The sequence below is a fragment of the Nematolebias whitei genome, chromosome 12 (assembly GCF_014905685.2).
Source record: "Nematolebias whitei isolate Nwh7 chromosome 12, NemWhi1, whole genome shotgun sequence".
NCBI classification, from domain to species: Eukaryota; Metazoa; Chordata; class Actinopteri; order Cyprinodontiformes; family Rivulidae; genus Nematolebias; species Nematolebias whitei.
In genome coordinates this window covers 33,645,853-33,660,470 of record NC_056509.1, presented here as the reverse complement: position 1 = coordinate 33,660,470, position 14,618 = coordinate 33,645,853, and the positions used below count along the sequence as shown (strand labels likewise).

The 14,618-nt window shown below is 42.6% G+C and overlaps 1 protein-coding gene across 1 annotated transcript in view; it reads left to right on the top strand.

Annotated features, from left to right (window-relative positions):
• Positions 1-2,115: 2,115 nt before the first annotated feature.
• LOC119418546 (tyrosine-protein phosphatase non-receptor type 14) overlaps positions 2,116-14,618 on the top strand; it is a 30,292-nt gene continuing 17,789 nt past the window's right edge. Inside the window, exons 1-3 of the mRNA XM_037685859.1 lie at positions 2,116-2,403; positions 4,901-5,076; positions 13,959-14,056. Coding sequence (XP_037541787.1) covers positions 2,230-2,403; positions 4,901-5,076; positions 13,959-14,056 — 448 coding nt within the window. The 5' untranslated portion in view covers positions 2,116-2,229. The remainder of the gene's footprint in view (positions 2,404-4,900; positions 5,077-13,958; positions 14,057-14,618) is intronic.

Genomic DNA, 14,618 nt, shown 5'->3' with positions numbered 1-14,618 from the left:
ATATATATATATAGGGAAGCTCATATGGTATTGTAGTTATTGGGCTTGCTAGATAATGTCTTTTTAAGCTAACGTTTATGCTAAATCAATATTTTTATGTTTTATTTTTTGTTGTCTGTTCTCATTCTGTCTAATTTTGCCAGCATGGGTCACATATGTTACTCAACAGTAAGGTGAGCAGCAGACATGCATATTCTGAAAGAAAAAAGTTTCCTTTTGGTAGCTTCTTAAACCTATTGTGCTTCCTTTGAATTTATGTACCTTACCATAATATTAAGTTTCTTTTGGCTGCTCCCTTATTCAGGAGTCACCAGCGAACTCGCATGAAAGATTTGGCAATTTGTTTTATGTCAGATGCCCATTCTGATGCAACTTGGGCTCGAACCTGCAACCTCAGGATTACAAGACCATGGCACTGACCACCAAGCTACCACATCCCCCAAAACACCTTACCATAATGCTAACCTTAAATCTTTCACATACGGTTAAAACTTGAAATAAGCTGTAGTCATTTGCATCTCAGGATAATTAAAATACATTGATAATTGTTTGATAATCACATCACGACCATAATCCAGCAAGGAGGTGCTTAAAGACTCCCATCCCTACTTGGCAATGATGCTTTTATGAACAGAAAAAAAAAAATCCAGTACATATGCCTATTAGCCAGACTTTTAAGTGCCATATCTGCCATTGAATGATTGCTTTTAAGGGCTATCTGGTCCTTGTGTAACCAAAACTGGAGCCGTGTTCACATTCTAGGCACAATGTGGAGCTTGTTCTCGGTGCGGGCTGGAATCCACCAGAGCTGTCCTTTGACTCTGAACCTGTTTGTGGCGTTCATGGACAGGATCTCAAGGCGCGGTCATGGAGGGTATCTGGTTTGAGAACCTCAGGGTTTCATCTCTGCTTGTGGTTCTGCTGGCATCTTCAGGCCAAGACCATCAGCGTGCACCAGTGCGGTTCGCAGCCAAGTGTGAAGCGACTGGAATAAGTCATTTCCTCTAAATCTGAGGCCATGGTTCTCAATCAGAAACGGGTGGAATGCCCCTCTTTTGGGTGGGGGTGGGTCTTGGCCTCAGTTGGAGTGTGAGGAGCACTGTTATACAGGGGAGCTCAGAATAGAGCCGCTGTCAGTTGAGGTGGTTCAGATATTTGATTCAGATACTACTTGGACCACTGCCTTTAGGGGTTTTCCAGGAACATCCCACTGGTAAGAGACCTCAGGAAGGACCCAGAACTCACTGGAGGGATTTTCTCTGGCCTAACCCAAACCTTAGAAGGAGCTGGAGAGGGTTGCTGGGGAGAGGGATGTCTGGGTTTTTCTCCTGGACCTGTTGCCTCCACGACACAACTACAGATATGTGATAGGAGGAGATGCATAACCTGAAAGGTAGCCGATCCCGGTCACCTGCCAAGCAATCAGTGCAAATCTAGCTAGCTTTCTAGTTTTGTGACAAGAGATAATAAAAAAGGTCACTGCTACTCTGTACACTACAGTGTGCTGCTGTTGGATGGAGAAAATGGACTGGCTTGGTAAAAGGAAAGTTGAAGTCCTCCTGAAAGTGCAGATATGACGCATAGAAGATTCATTAGTTCTTATATAGCACACTACTGGGTTCACATGGATCTGTGTTCAGCTGTTTGCTGTCCATTCATCCATAGCTTCACATCTCTGCCCCTGTCTCCTGCCTGCCTGACGCCGGGCCCCCAGACTGCAGGGTTCGTCTATCTGCACTCGTATTGTTCTTGCTTCTGCTAGAATCACACTGCTGCTAGTGTTCTTACTGGTAATTTTTATAGCTCTGCCTGCAGGGAGGATGATAATGTTTTGAAATATGACGTGGGAGGACTTGATAGCAGGACCATTTACTGATTATAAAATCTCTAATCTTAAGAGCTCGAGCAGAAAAGGAATGTTCTAAAGAAGTCTGCTAATGGAATTTTCTGCCGCTACTTACATGTTCTTTGTTTACTTTTCTTCACAGTATCTATTCAACCTCTTCTTTCGCACCCTCCTCCTCCTCATCCTCACCGGACAACTTTGGGAATGGGCCAGCGCCTTGCCTGGGTTCATTTCTCCGCCCGGTGGTGTGGCTGGCATCGTGCGAGAGTGAGGAGGGCAGCAGCCAGGTCATAGAGCCTGTCCACCCCCTTTACTCCTCGTGTGCTCTCAAGTGACTTTTGACCTTTGACTCAACTGTGACCCCACCACCACCTTGACCAGCCATGCCCTTCCGGCTGAAGCTGCGGCGAACCCGTCGCTACAACGTCCTGAGCAAGAACTCTTTTGTGACGCGGATCCGCCTGCTGGACACCAACGTGATCGAATGCACCCTGTCGGTGGAGAGCACGGGACAGGAGTGCCTGGAGATGGTGGCCCAAAGGCTGGAGCTCCGGGAGGTGAGTTCTGTACTTTGTGACTCTTAACTTCATGCATTATGTATCAGGTGATGTTTACCTCGTTTCGTTCAGAAATGTCTTGTTGACCCAGTTTCACTCATAAATTATCAGCAGCTGATTAGTTGAGCAGTGTTAAACATTTTGTTTACTCCGTTTGCTGCACGTCTCTTCTGACGACCCATCTTCCCTGTCCTCTGTGTCCATCTCCTGCAGGGTCCTTGATTGTAACAAAGCTGTCTTAATTAACCCCTTCTGTCTCCTTTTGTTCTTTTTTCTGGAGTTTTATTGTCTCAACACAGACTGTGGCTTTCTGTTTATTGTCAGGCTGTTAACTGACTGTTATTCACTGTTGGTTTTAGAGCTGTTTGTGACCACACTATGAACGTGTGTGTTGTTGTAGTGTCTGTTGGAGCCGCTGACAAAGCGATGCAGAGAGGGGTTGTGTTCTTGCGCATGCTCTCATAGTGTTGTGATATCCATCAGGTGTCTGCGATGTTATAAATTAGGTGTAACACCATAACTTCAGCATGAATGCACATCACCTCATGAACTTTTGACCTCATCTTTCAGCCTGACAGTGAGTTTGTCATCATAGTTCTGCATGTTGCAGCCGAAGCCTCCAGCTTGATCGTTTGCATTTAGGAAACATAAAACAGAGCTAAAGACGTGTGTGCTAACCTCTTTGTGATACAGACCGACTTATCGAGTTTGATCAGTGTAACGTTCTAAAATATTTTGGGTCTAAAGATATTAAACATTGAGGGATGTGGTTTGTTTAAGTTGCTCCGTTACAGCTGGTATTTTGGCTCGCCTTTTTTTTCTTTTACCAAGAACAAAATAGTTTTCAGAAAACTGCTTGAAGTTATAATTGTCCCTAGAAAAATCTAATTTATTCTCATCGAACATTGGATCTTTCTCTTTTAGCTTGAACACAGATCTCCTAAAAAAAAGAAAGGTTACTTTGTTTTTTATAGTACATTTAGAGGCAACTAAAGTTGAAAATAGTTGTGGAAACGATTTTTTCTTAGAAAACAAACATAATTTAGTATATTTTAGGCTGATTAACAACATTCTGGGCATGTTTGTTAAAGTATAAGATAACATGAAGATGATGTATTGCATCTTGCATATACATTTAAAACTTCTCATGGAGGAAGGTGAACCAAAACAGTTACTTCAGTCTAATCTGGTTTGGTTCAGTTGAAGGAAGTTACTCTTCAGATGTAACATGGACGAACATCCACGTGTTCATATCATTGGTGGGAATATTATTTGAGAGGACTGAATTCAAATGCAGCAGAAAGGAAAATGGAGTCTAAGGTGAAGCCTTCAGGTTTTACAGATTGAATGGAAGTGAGAGACGTTCTGCCAATCCCAGGACTGCCAGTAAACAGCCGGTGTTCCAGTTGTTTTATTTTATTTACTGATACTGATTTGTCTTTATTGTGAGTCTGCATAAGAAGCATTCACACTATTGTGATCCATTCTTGTCCCGCAGTTTTTAAGCTATTTCAACAAATCAAAACGTTCAGCTCTTTCAGGACAATCCTGTTAGGACTTTTAGTATTGGTGCAACTTTAGCTTTTTGAAATATTTAGCTTTTCTGCCATTTTTTTCCACATACGAAATGAATTGAGCTCATTTTACATCCTTCATATCTTTAGGTCTGTTTACAACATTTTACCGCTCCTTTCACAGTTTGTTCTGGTTCGGCTTCTTTCAGCTCCCTTGTGCAAATTTAAACTTTTTTCCAGCTACTTTCAGCTAATTTCAGCTGTTTTGTGCTCTTTTCTGCTTTATTCTGCTTACAGCATTTTTGTGCTTCTTCTAACATCTTTCTGCTCATTTCAGCTTATGTTCCCTTCAGCTTATTTCTCCACGCTGCAGCTTTTTCTGCTCTTTCAACCAAAATTTAGCTCTTTTGATGCTAATTTTGGCTTTTTCAGCTAATTCCACATTTTATGAGCTAATTTTAGCTCTTTTCGCTTCCTTCTGGTAGTTTAAGCTTCTTTCTGCCTTTTCAGCTATTTTTTTGTTGTTGCCAATTTCAGGTTTTTTTTTTTTTTTAGATTTCCTAATTTTTGTGCTTATTTCTGCTTATTTAAACCAAATTCAGTAAACGTGTTCGTTCTGCTTTCTTCTGCTAAATTAGGCTTGTTCTTCCATTTCAGCTAGATTTCAGAATGTTTTTGTTTTAGCTAATTTCAGCTGTTTTTCAGCAAGATCTTATCCATTCACGCTGCATTTTCGCTGGAAATGCAATTTCTCTAGTTCCTTTTGTATTTTTTATTGTAATTTCTCATGTTTTTTTTTCCTCCATCCCTACAAACCCCCTAACACCGAGTTTTATATTTGCTGTCCGTCTCTCTTGTGTTTTCATTTCAGGAAAATATTTTTTTAGGTTTGTTGGTTTAGTTTCCACAGTTTATCTGAGCTGCTTCTGTGTGTCATTTCCCCTCCGGTTTTTCTTTACACCTTCTCTCTCTCTGGTCTGCAGACTCATTACTTTGGGTTGTGGTTCCAAGGGAAGACCCAGACCCCGGCCCAGCGCTGGGTAGAGCTCGAGAAACCCCTCAAAAAGCAGCTGGACAAGTTTGGCAATGAGCCGCTGCTCTTTTTTGGAGTCATGTTCTATGTTCCCAGCGTGTCTCGTCTGGAGCAAGAAGCCACCAGGTAACGAGTTTCTGGCTACGTTTGCCACGCTTGCATCTCGGAAAACAAAACAAAAAAGCACAAAGAATATGTATCAAAGTATGTGATGTGAATGACTCCACAACACCAAATTTGAGCTCAATATTTGTACAACTGACTGATATAAAGTGATTTTTGTGTTTGCCAACGTGCAGGATTACCCAAAACTGTTGATACAAGTATTCCTTCTACCAGCAAGTGTACTGGAGCACTGTAGGTATCTGTAGAGTGCACGCAGGGGTCAGCGTGTGGCGGATAAGTCTGGCATCTCAGACGGATCCTCGCACAAACACACACACACACACACACACACACACACATGCGGCCTCGCGCTGAGCGGCTGAATTCGTGGCCTCTGCCTCTCTGGATGTGGGATAGGTCGACGGCAGGTCGCAGCTTGAAACGTCTAAACGCAGGAGCTAATTTGAAGGTGTGTGCTTGTTTATTAACCATTTCTTGCGCTGGATGTCCCGAGTGTTCCTGAGAGGCAGGACAAGACATGAACGCAGCTCCACACGGGAACGAGTTGTTGTGGTGGAGCTGGATGGGGTGACAGCAGCGCACGTTAGGAGTGTGTGTCGGTGCGCGTCGTACACAAAGCGGGACCCCGACTTGTAAAAGGATGGTATTCTAGGAATCCACTGCAGGATTTTATGATGTGCCTGTGATGGGGGGGTTGCAGAGGTTATGATAGAGGCCTTAGGGGCAATTTAGGAAACAATGGTTTCTCTTTTTCTCAAGCCCCCCCGATCCCTGGACATGGTGTCACCTTCACTCCTTTTTATCGAGGGCAGACCTCCTCGTCTTTAGGACCAAAGAGTTTCAGTTGTTTTCTCAGTGTCCCCTCGCTGTCCTCTTGTCTCCCCCCCACCCCCGTCTTTCTTCTCATGTTTGTCAGGAATGTTGGCACAGCCGTCAAGCGTAGGAGGCGGACCACACATTTCTTCTCGCAGAAGTGCTGGGGGGATAAAGGGGGAGGGGGAACAACTGGTTTACAAAACATATGCACCCCCCCCCCCACACACACACACACTTCTCAGTAGCCAGCTGCAGCCCTGTCAGAAGAGTTAGCTACAACACACCACAATGTAAGATCATACACGCTCCCCTGGGGGGCAACTTTTCTGAAAGCCACGTCCCGTTTTGCTGCACTTGAAGATGAAAACAATCTGTAACCTCTTCAAACAAGTTCAAACTCTCTTCATTCCCCGTTATCACTTTGTGTTTGCCTGCAAATCAACATGTAGTCACTAACACACAATCAAATGGGGGGGGGGGGGGGGCAGCAGGACTGAGCATAAGAATAACAGAGGCAAAAATTAGGGCAAGTGTGGACAGATAAAAGGAAAAGTTTGGCAGCAGGTTTCACCTTTAGCATCCACGTGGGCTGAACTTGCAGGATGTACCTGCCTTTATATATTCATGCTCACATTTAGACTTTAAATTGTGTGGAAATCTCAACTAAACTGCATTTCAGACTTTTTTTTTTTGTTAAAGCCAGGAACCAGAAAATCAGAGAGCGTAATGAGAGTTGTTTAATGTGGTTGCATCTTTGAAGTTCAGAGTTTGACTGATCTGTAACGGGATACAGGATCTGTGACTCGCTCGTCCTCTCTTCAGTCAGGTGTGCAAATTAACAACAGAACGGCTCAAATCGTTTGAAGAATAAAATATATACCGGTAGATTATTCTTGTACTTGAATTATAAAATGTTATGGCCAAAACGTACAAACGGTATAAACATGGCAGTTGTAGTAAATGTTTGAAAGGTCACTCTAATTTCCTTTATGTGTTATTTTGGGAATAAAGAAAAAAACTGATAAGATGGAAACAAACAATAAAAAAGAGCAGAAATATAAAGTCAGTTTTGTAAATAGGTAAATAGGTAACCTGGTTTATGTTTAGTTACTTTTTATTACTCCAATTTTATATTTAAAAAAATCTACAGATCAACATAGAAAAGCCATTAAACCTAAAAAAAATGTTTATTTATTACCTAAATAAATAAACAAACAAACGTTTAAACACCTAAAAGTCTTCCTGAGATTCTTTGTTTGTCCGATTTGTTCTCCGTATTTGTTTTCCTTCACAAACAAACCTAAATATGTGGTTTCAGATGGATTCAGCTGAGCTTTGTTTACATTAAGTGCATACCCACATTTCAGAAATACCGTATTTTTTGGCCTATAAGTCGCTTTTTTTTTCTGCATTATTTGCATGCCCTGCAACTTATTTATAGATTTTTCCCCCATATTTATAAACCCAATTTTTGGCTGAGATGTGACCGTTTTCATTCATTCTGACTGAAAATATTGAACACTACCATTTTCAGCCGCTAGTGGTATGGCGTGCCATTGTCATATAATGGGTAAAAGTGGCTATTAATGAGACAGTCAGCTTGCCATAGTCTCCCACCTTTGTCCAGCTCGCTTGGAGAAACCGTCAAATCAGCTACATTTTGCTGTGTCGCCCCAGTGAAATGCAGCTAATTTGACCATTGAAGTGCATTTATTAAGTAAAAGTTCAACTGAGACACTTTTGCAATAATCCTGAGCAAACAAATAATTGTTTTTAGGTGGTTATCTTGTTAAATTTCAAAGAAATGCACAGCGAGTCATCCCTCTGCGCTTTCTTGTTTACGTGAATCAGCTTTTAAAATGCAGCTGATTTGACTGTCAAAGTGCATTTATTAAGCAAAAGTTCAACTGAGACACATCTTTACTATAATCTTGAGCAAACAAGTAATTGTTATAAGTGTTAATCTTGTTAAATTCTTGTTAAAGTCCTCCTGTGCACACTCCCGCGTCCGCCATTTGGAAGCCAATCGATTTTTGGCACACCGGCCCACATTTCTGGGTTGTCATTGGTGACGCACAATAGATGTGATGTACTTATGTATGTATTTTTCCACTTTATTAGACATATATGGACTGATGCGACTTATTTGGGGGGGGGGGGGCGACGTGTACGGTGGAAAATATGGTACGTATCACTAAATCCAGAAAACAACTCAGAGTTCAAGATACTTTTAAAATTTCGAGTTCAAACTTTTCAAACAGTCTCTTTAATAACATCTACAGAAAACTCCAGGTGTGATCACTGACAATGTTATCTCCTTAAAGGGATACTTCAGATCTTTTAAAGTGGGCTCATGTAGAAAGGCTGTTAACAATTAATGTCTTACCTGGGGGCTAACCTTCCCCCAGAATCCCACTTCAAACGATCTGAAGCATCTCTTTAAATTAGTCGTGTAGATATCACAAAAGCACTTTCTCGGAATATTTGATGGTTGGTAACGATATAAGATGATAAACAGCTGTACAAATTCACATCTGGGAGCCTATTGTTGGGCAGTGTTTAGAAAAAGGTGACCACTATAAGAAAATCCTAAACGTGTAATCAGAGCGTAATGAGTTGGTTTAAACAAACTCTTTCCAAATATATATTTCCAACAGAGAAAAAGCTTTTTTATCGAAGACGCACTTTCAGGAACTGTGATCCGAATAACAGACTTGGAGCTGCCGCTGTTTTCTTCATTCAAAGCTAAAATGCAGGACAAACCTTGAGAGAGAGAGAAAAACTTAAATAGTCCTCAACTCTATGAGAATTCAGCTGCGTCAAAGTCTCCATAAAACTAATGTCAGCAGAAACAATTAAGACGGAACAGCTCCCCGGCGACTGATTAATTGCTTCATTCTTCACAATCAAACAGATTTTAACAGCGTCTACAATTTGTAATTAGAGCTCCTGTGGGTCTAATTTCAGCACATGGTGTGTGTGTGTATGTGTGTGTGTGTGGTTGAAAGCTTCTGTTTGATATGAAGGAGAGGAAAACTAGCTCAGGAAAAGAAAGTGAGGAAACCTAAAGGAGAGCTGTTGACCGGAACAGGATCCGCTGGGATCAGCAGCCCCTAAATGCTACCCCATCCCTGACAGCCCTGAAATCCAAGCTTTGTCCACCAGCACACTCCCAGTTACACACACACACACACACACACACACACACACACACACACAGAGCTGTACTCTGTTGTGCTCCGTGCTGATTCAACACATTTCAAAGTGAAATCCTGCCTCCCACACAAACCGTCTGGACCCATCACAGGGCCGACGGCGGGGAGGGGGGTGCCCAGGGTCACAACACTGCAGAGGTGGCGGGGGCGAAGGAGGGGAGGGTTCAACCATATGTACACACATGCTCACATTCGTTCATGCTCGCAGGCTTGTTGTCTGAGCCGTTCGGACATCTGGCAGCATGTCTCTGAGTGGGGCCTGGACATGCGTGGGTTTATAAAAGACTCTTTGTGCTCGGGACGGTGTCTGGGCTGCCAGCAGACTCTTCTGCAGGGATGGAAGGAAGGCTCGACCTCGTGTCCATGTATGGCTCAGCGTTGTGATGTCACGCTGACATGCAGCACATGCCAGGTGTGTGTTACTATAAGGGCTTCTTTGTGCACAAGTATGAACGGGCACGCAGATCAACATGGTCAAACCGTTTTTCCTTCGAGGGATAGTTCAGATCTTTCAAAGTGAAGGTCTGTGGAAGTCTTAACAACTAATAGTGGTCACATTTGAGATTGAATGTTGATAACCTCATTTAAAATAAAAAAATGTTTGTTTTCATGTTTGTCTGTTGGCAATATTTCCCTATGAAACATTGGATAGATTTTAGTGTAGCACAGATGGTAATCATTGAATGGACGTCTACAACAATTCATTTTTGGAGTCATTTAATTTTCACCGCAGCTAATTGAGATTAACCAATACATAAATGGATGCACCTTGGACAGTTTTACACATACTGAGCTACATTTTGGCGTGGTGGTAACTGAGATATAAAGTCGGAGTGCTAACACATCTCTTGCAATCTTCCAATGTTGCATAAGATTGTGCAAAACATTATTGTCCCCCATTGCAGAGCGAAAATTGGAATTGGAAATACCCTTCATCCATCCGTCCATGCCTGTTGTGAGCGCAATAACTTGAAATATAAGTGACATAGACTTCCATTTTGGTGTGGCATAAGAAAGGTTCCTTTAGAAAATTGGGTTGCCGTGTCAAAATCCAAGATGGCTGCCCTCATATATGTAAACCTTATGAACTGGATAACTTGGAAAATAAGCAATATGCTCACTTCTATTTTGGTGTGGCTGCCTCTAAAATTAAATAAGGCCACAATCCCAAATTGGGTTGCCAAGTCAAAATCCAAGATGGCAGCGCTGTACATACATGTAAACATACCACCCCTACCTTTTGAGGAAACTATGCGTTCTAGTTTTTTTTCTATTGTTTAAAAGTGTAATTTACTCAAATGACTGGGATGATGCCTGGGGTGGTCAAAGATTAATTGATGCAGCCAAGGCCACCAATGGCCACCCCTTGGCTCCGCCATTGCACCTGGCTGTAGATTCAATGGCTCCCTCCACTCACCAGGATCCGTCACTCTGTGCTGCCTCGGACAAGAAATAGAAAAACATACCTCTGTCTTTATACACCGTATAACTCATACCCACTTTAATATCTTGCACCATAAACGTTTGCTTACCTGTTCAATTCCAGTCCAGAAGTTTTTGAAAAACTCTTTTCAAAACTACAAACATTCACTTTTGAAATCCATCAGAGATGGGGGACATCAGCGTACGATTTGTTTATAAGGTATTACCAAAGTGGCAATAAGCAGCTAGTTTTAAGACGAACTGCGGCCGTCTTAAAACAACTCGTCTCAAAGATTTCCAAGCTATTATTGCAAACATTATTTTATAAATCCAGCAAAGTTAAGTCGGGTCCTCTGGACGGTTTCTTGGTGTTGAAACGTTTCGTCATTCATCCAAAGGACTTCATCAGTCCGAGAAGCCACAACAAACTCAGTCCCACAAGCAGCACACTCACATAGTGGGCCATCCAGTTTGATGGTGATAAGATGGTTTCTGGAGTCCGCCCTCTCCCTCGTCAACTCCTCTGAGGCAGCCAATGGTCAAAGTGGTTCAAAACATCAAAGTTCATGCTCAATAATTCAGGTAAAAAAAATTCTCAGAGGAGTCGACGGCGCAGAGGGCGGACTCCAGAAACCATCTTCTCTCCATCAAACTGGGTGGCCTACTGTGTGAGTGTGCTAATGGGACAGAGTTTGTTGTAGCTCCTCGGACTGATGAAGTCCTTTGGATGAAGGAAGAAACGTTTCAACACAAAGAAACCATCCAGATGACCTGACTTAACTTTGTTGGAATTTTTTTACCTGGATTATTGAGCATGAACTTTGAAGACTACCTATTTTATAAATGTATATATGCCATCAGTTTCGCACCACACTGTTACTCCCGCAGGAATATTATGATGTTCCTGCAGGACGTGTTTGAGGCTGAACCAGAAGTGCTACAGCTAGCTGCCATTGCCACTATTTGTGCCCGTAAAGAGTTCTACATTTAATTATAAATGTTTACATTGTTGTCTATTTAGCTATGAAGAAATAAGGCTATTGTACCTGGAAAAAAACAAAAAACAAACTTTGTTTAAGCTGAGTTTAGTGAGATTCATCCTTTCGTGGAAACTGACTGCCTTTTACTATCGCGCTTCAACCTATGCTGAGTTATTTCAGCAGTTTACCGTCCGCCTCACCACTGCTGGCCTTGCATGTGTATATAAACACCATCACGTTGTTACCAGTCAACCTCAGAATGAGAACCAACCACCGCCAACCTCAACATTTCCCTAGACCTCATTCAGAGGTTGCAGGGGGAAAATCTGGAGAGTTTGTAAAAACAAAATCCACAATCGTTTGGAAGTTATTTTATTTTCTGTTTGCGAGGCTCCTCCTCTTCTGACCACATTAGGCCCCACCCCTTTGCTGTAGCCTCTGTGGTTGAGGTTAGCAAATTAGAGGGTTGCCACGGGAACAGAATGGCATCTCAGAAAACGGGTGTAATGACAGGGGAGGAGGGCAGGGTCAGATTATAGGCCCGGGTGTATGCCTAGAGGAGCTCAAAAAAGCAAACAGGGGAGAGAATGTGACAGAAAATATGAACTATAAAAAAATGTGAGGTGGTGGTGGATATGAAAACACACGAACCAAGCGGTTCAAGATGAGAGTGAGCGAGGTTCACAAATGAAACAACTCAGGAGTTGTTGTGTTTTGAGAAACAAGTGAACGACTAATTGGGCTACCCTGATTTGGTCACTCTAGCGTGGACCATCTGTGTATTAACTTTGTAAATGCGTGTCAGAGGCGGCGGCTCGCTGTTCACATTGGAAAGCCTGTGGTTGCCATGGCAGCAAACAGGAAACGGTGCACAAGTTTTAAAGCGGCTGAGCCCAGTCACCCTGACAGTCCTCCCTTTCCTCCTGTGTGGTCACTGATTCCTCTAAAGACAAACATCCAGCTGGACCGAGACTAAAAGGGGACAAAGGGAGCTCAGAAACTTTAGAAGCGTTGTGTATTTCAGCATCTTGGTTTTGTGACTTTCACCACATTTTCTGAAGTCAGCGGGTTTAGCAATCTGAGCGCCGTCAGCGTATCGGCTTGCGCAGCAAAACCACCACTACCTAAAACTACGGTGAAAGTTGCTCCCTCGTTTGCACAGCACTTTTGAACGTCCCTCGGCGATTCTACTCATTGCTCGATGCTACGTCCTCCGTTTCCCTGAAAAAACTGTTGCAAACTTATAAAATCATGTGAGCTTTTCCTTGGCGTTCCACTCAAGTCAGAAATGAGTCAGTGGTATTTCATCCAGAGGTGATTCACTCATTCCTCACTTCTTCTGCAGCAGGCCTCTCTGGCTTTGTTGAAAGTGGCGAGGACTGCTGCCAGGACAGCCTTGACGCACATTTTCTGTCGCACGGAGCAGAAACAGAATCTGTGTGGTGTCACCTTGTTTATAATTCTTCAGTTGCTGAAAGCCCAAAGCTGCTCTTGCTATTTTTGGACAAATGTGTTCGAGCTTGTACTCGCCATGTTTCCCATTATGAGTTTTACAAAAGCAGTGCGAGGAAACGGTTACTAACAATCTAAAATTTGCTATTTCTGAAAGCTAATAAACGTGCGATACAACCACACACCAAGGCTGTTTTTTTAATTTTCCCAGAGAGCCAAACAATTCCAACGTTGACTTTTCGCAACCACGCCTGGTTTTGTTTATTAGTTTTAATGAGATTTTCTTCTCATTTCCAATTTTTTTGTAATCTGTTCAATCTCTCTGCCTATTTCAGCTACATTGTTGTTCTGTTCAGCTTTTTTTTAAAAATTAACACATTTCACCTGTTTTTTTTTACTGCTTTCCACTTTTAGTTTCCTGCTTTCAGCAAATGTCAGCCCAGGCTGCTGTTTAATACAGTAGTTTCGAACCCTGGTCCCTGAGGAACACCACTCTGCATGTTTTAGTTGTTTCTCTGCTTCAACACACCTGATTTAATGATTGAATTACTTCCTCAAGTTCTGCCGAAGCCTCAATCACCGAATCATTCAAATCAGGTGTCAAAGCAGGGAAACAGCTAAAACATGCAGGATGGTGTTCCTCAGGGACCAGTGTTGGGAACCACTGGATTACCGTTTAGCATATATCGTAGATGCTTGTATACTGTTTTATTTTTTTTATAGTTTATATTATTGCTGTTTTTGGGTGTAACTGGGACCTTGAGCACACAATTTCATTCCACCTCATGTACCACACGTGATGCGAATGACAAAAAGTCACCTTGAACCTGTTCAAAATCAACTCACACTTACAGCAATGAAATCTTTTTATCCTGGTTTCAGCTTCAGCGGCTTTCAGCAAAATTCCTTCCGCAATAAGCATTCACACTGCGTGTTTACAGGAAATGCTATGTCTCTAGTTGATTTCTGTTTATTTTCTCCCCTCCTTTCTTTGTAGGTATCAGTATTACCTGCAGGTGAAGAAGGAGGTGCTGGACGGACGCCTCCCGTGCACCGTGGAGCAGGGCATCAGACTAGCTGGCCTAGCAGTACAAGGTAAAACCTGAACGGGGGAAACTTTTAATGATTTACTAGAAAGTCAGGCAGCAACAGAGAAGAGTGCGCACAACTCATGCGTCTGCAGGTCATCTCGACTCCCCTGCCTTATATGGCTGCATACCAAAGGGAGAACCCGGTCCACTTCAGCTCCTATCAGTCCTAACAAGCACATACGCACACTCGATCCTCTCCGGCTTGTTCCTGGGTGCCGTCTGTGTTCCAGGGGGAAATGTAAACAGACGTTTAACTTATCATTACAGCTTATCAGCAGCTCCAAGGTTAGCTTCGGCTGCAGGAGGAAGACTCTTATCTGTCAGGAGGCAAGGAGCCTCCGCTTTTGTCCAACAAACAGCACTCAGTGCTTCGTACAAGCCCTATCTGAAGAACGGCCGTGTTGTGAAGATTGGCTACACACGCGTGGGTTGATAATGTGTCCAAATAGTTTTGCAATCTTGACTCGTAAAGCAGAAATGCAAAGAAAGATAAAAAAATACTCTAGATTTATTTGCACTCTAATGTGTTGGACAGGGTGTATGCCTTCATAAAACACACTAATTTA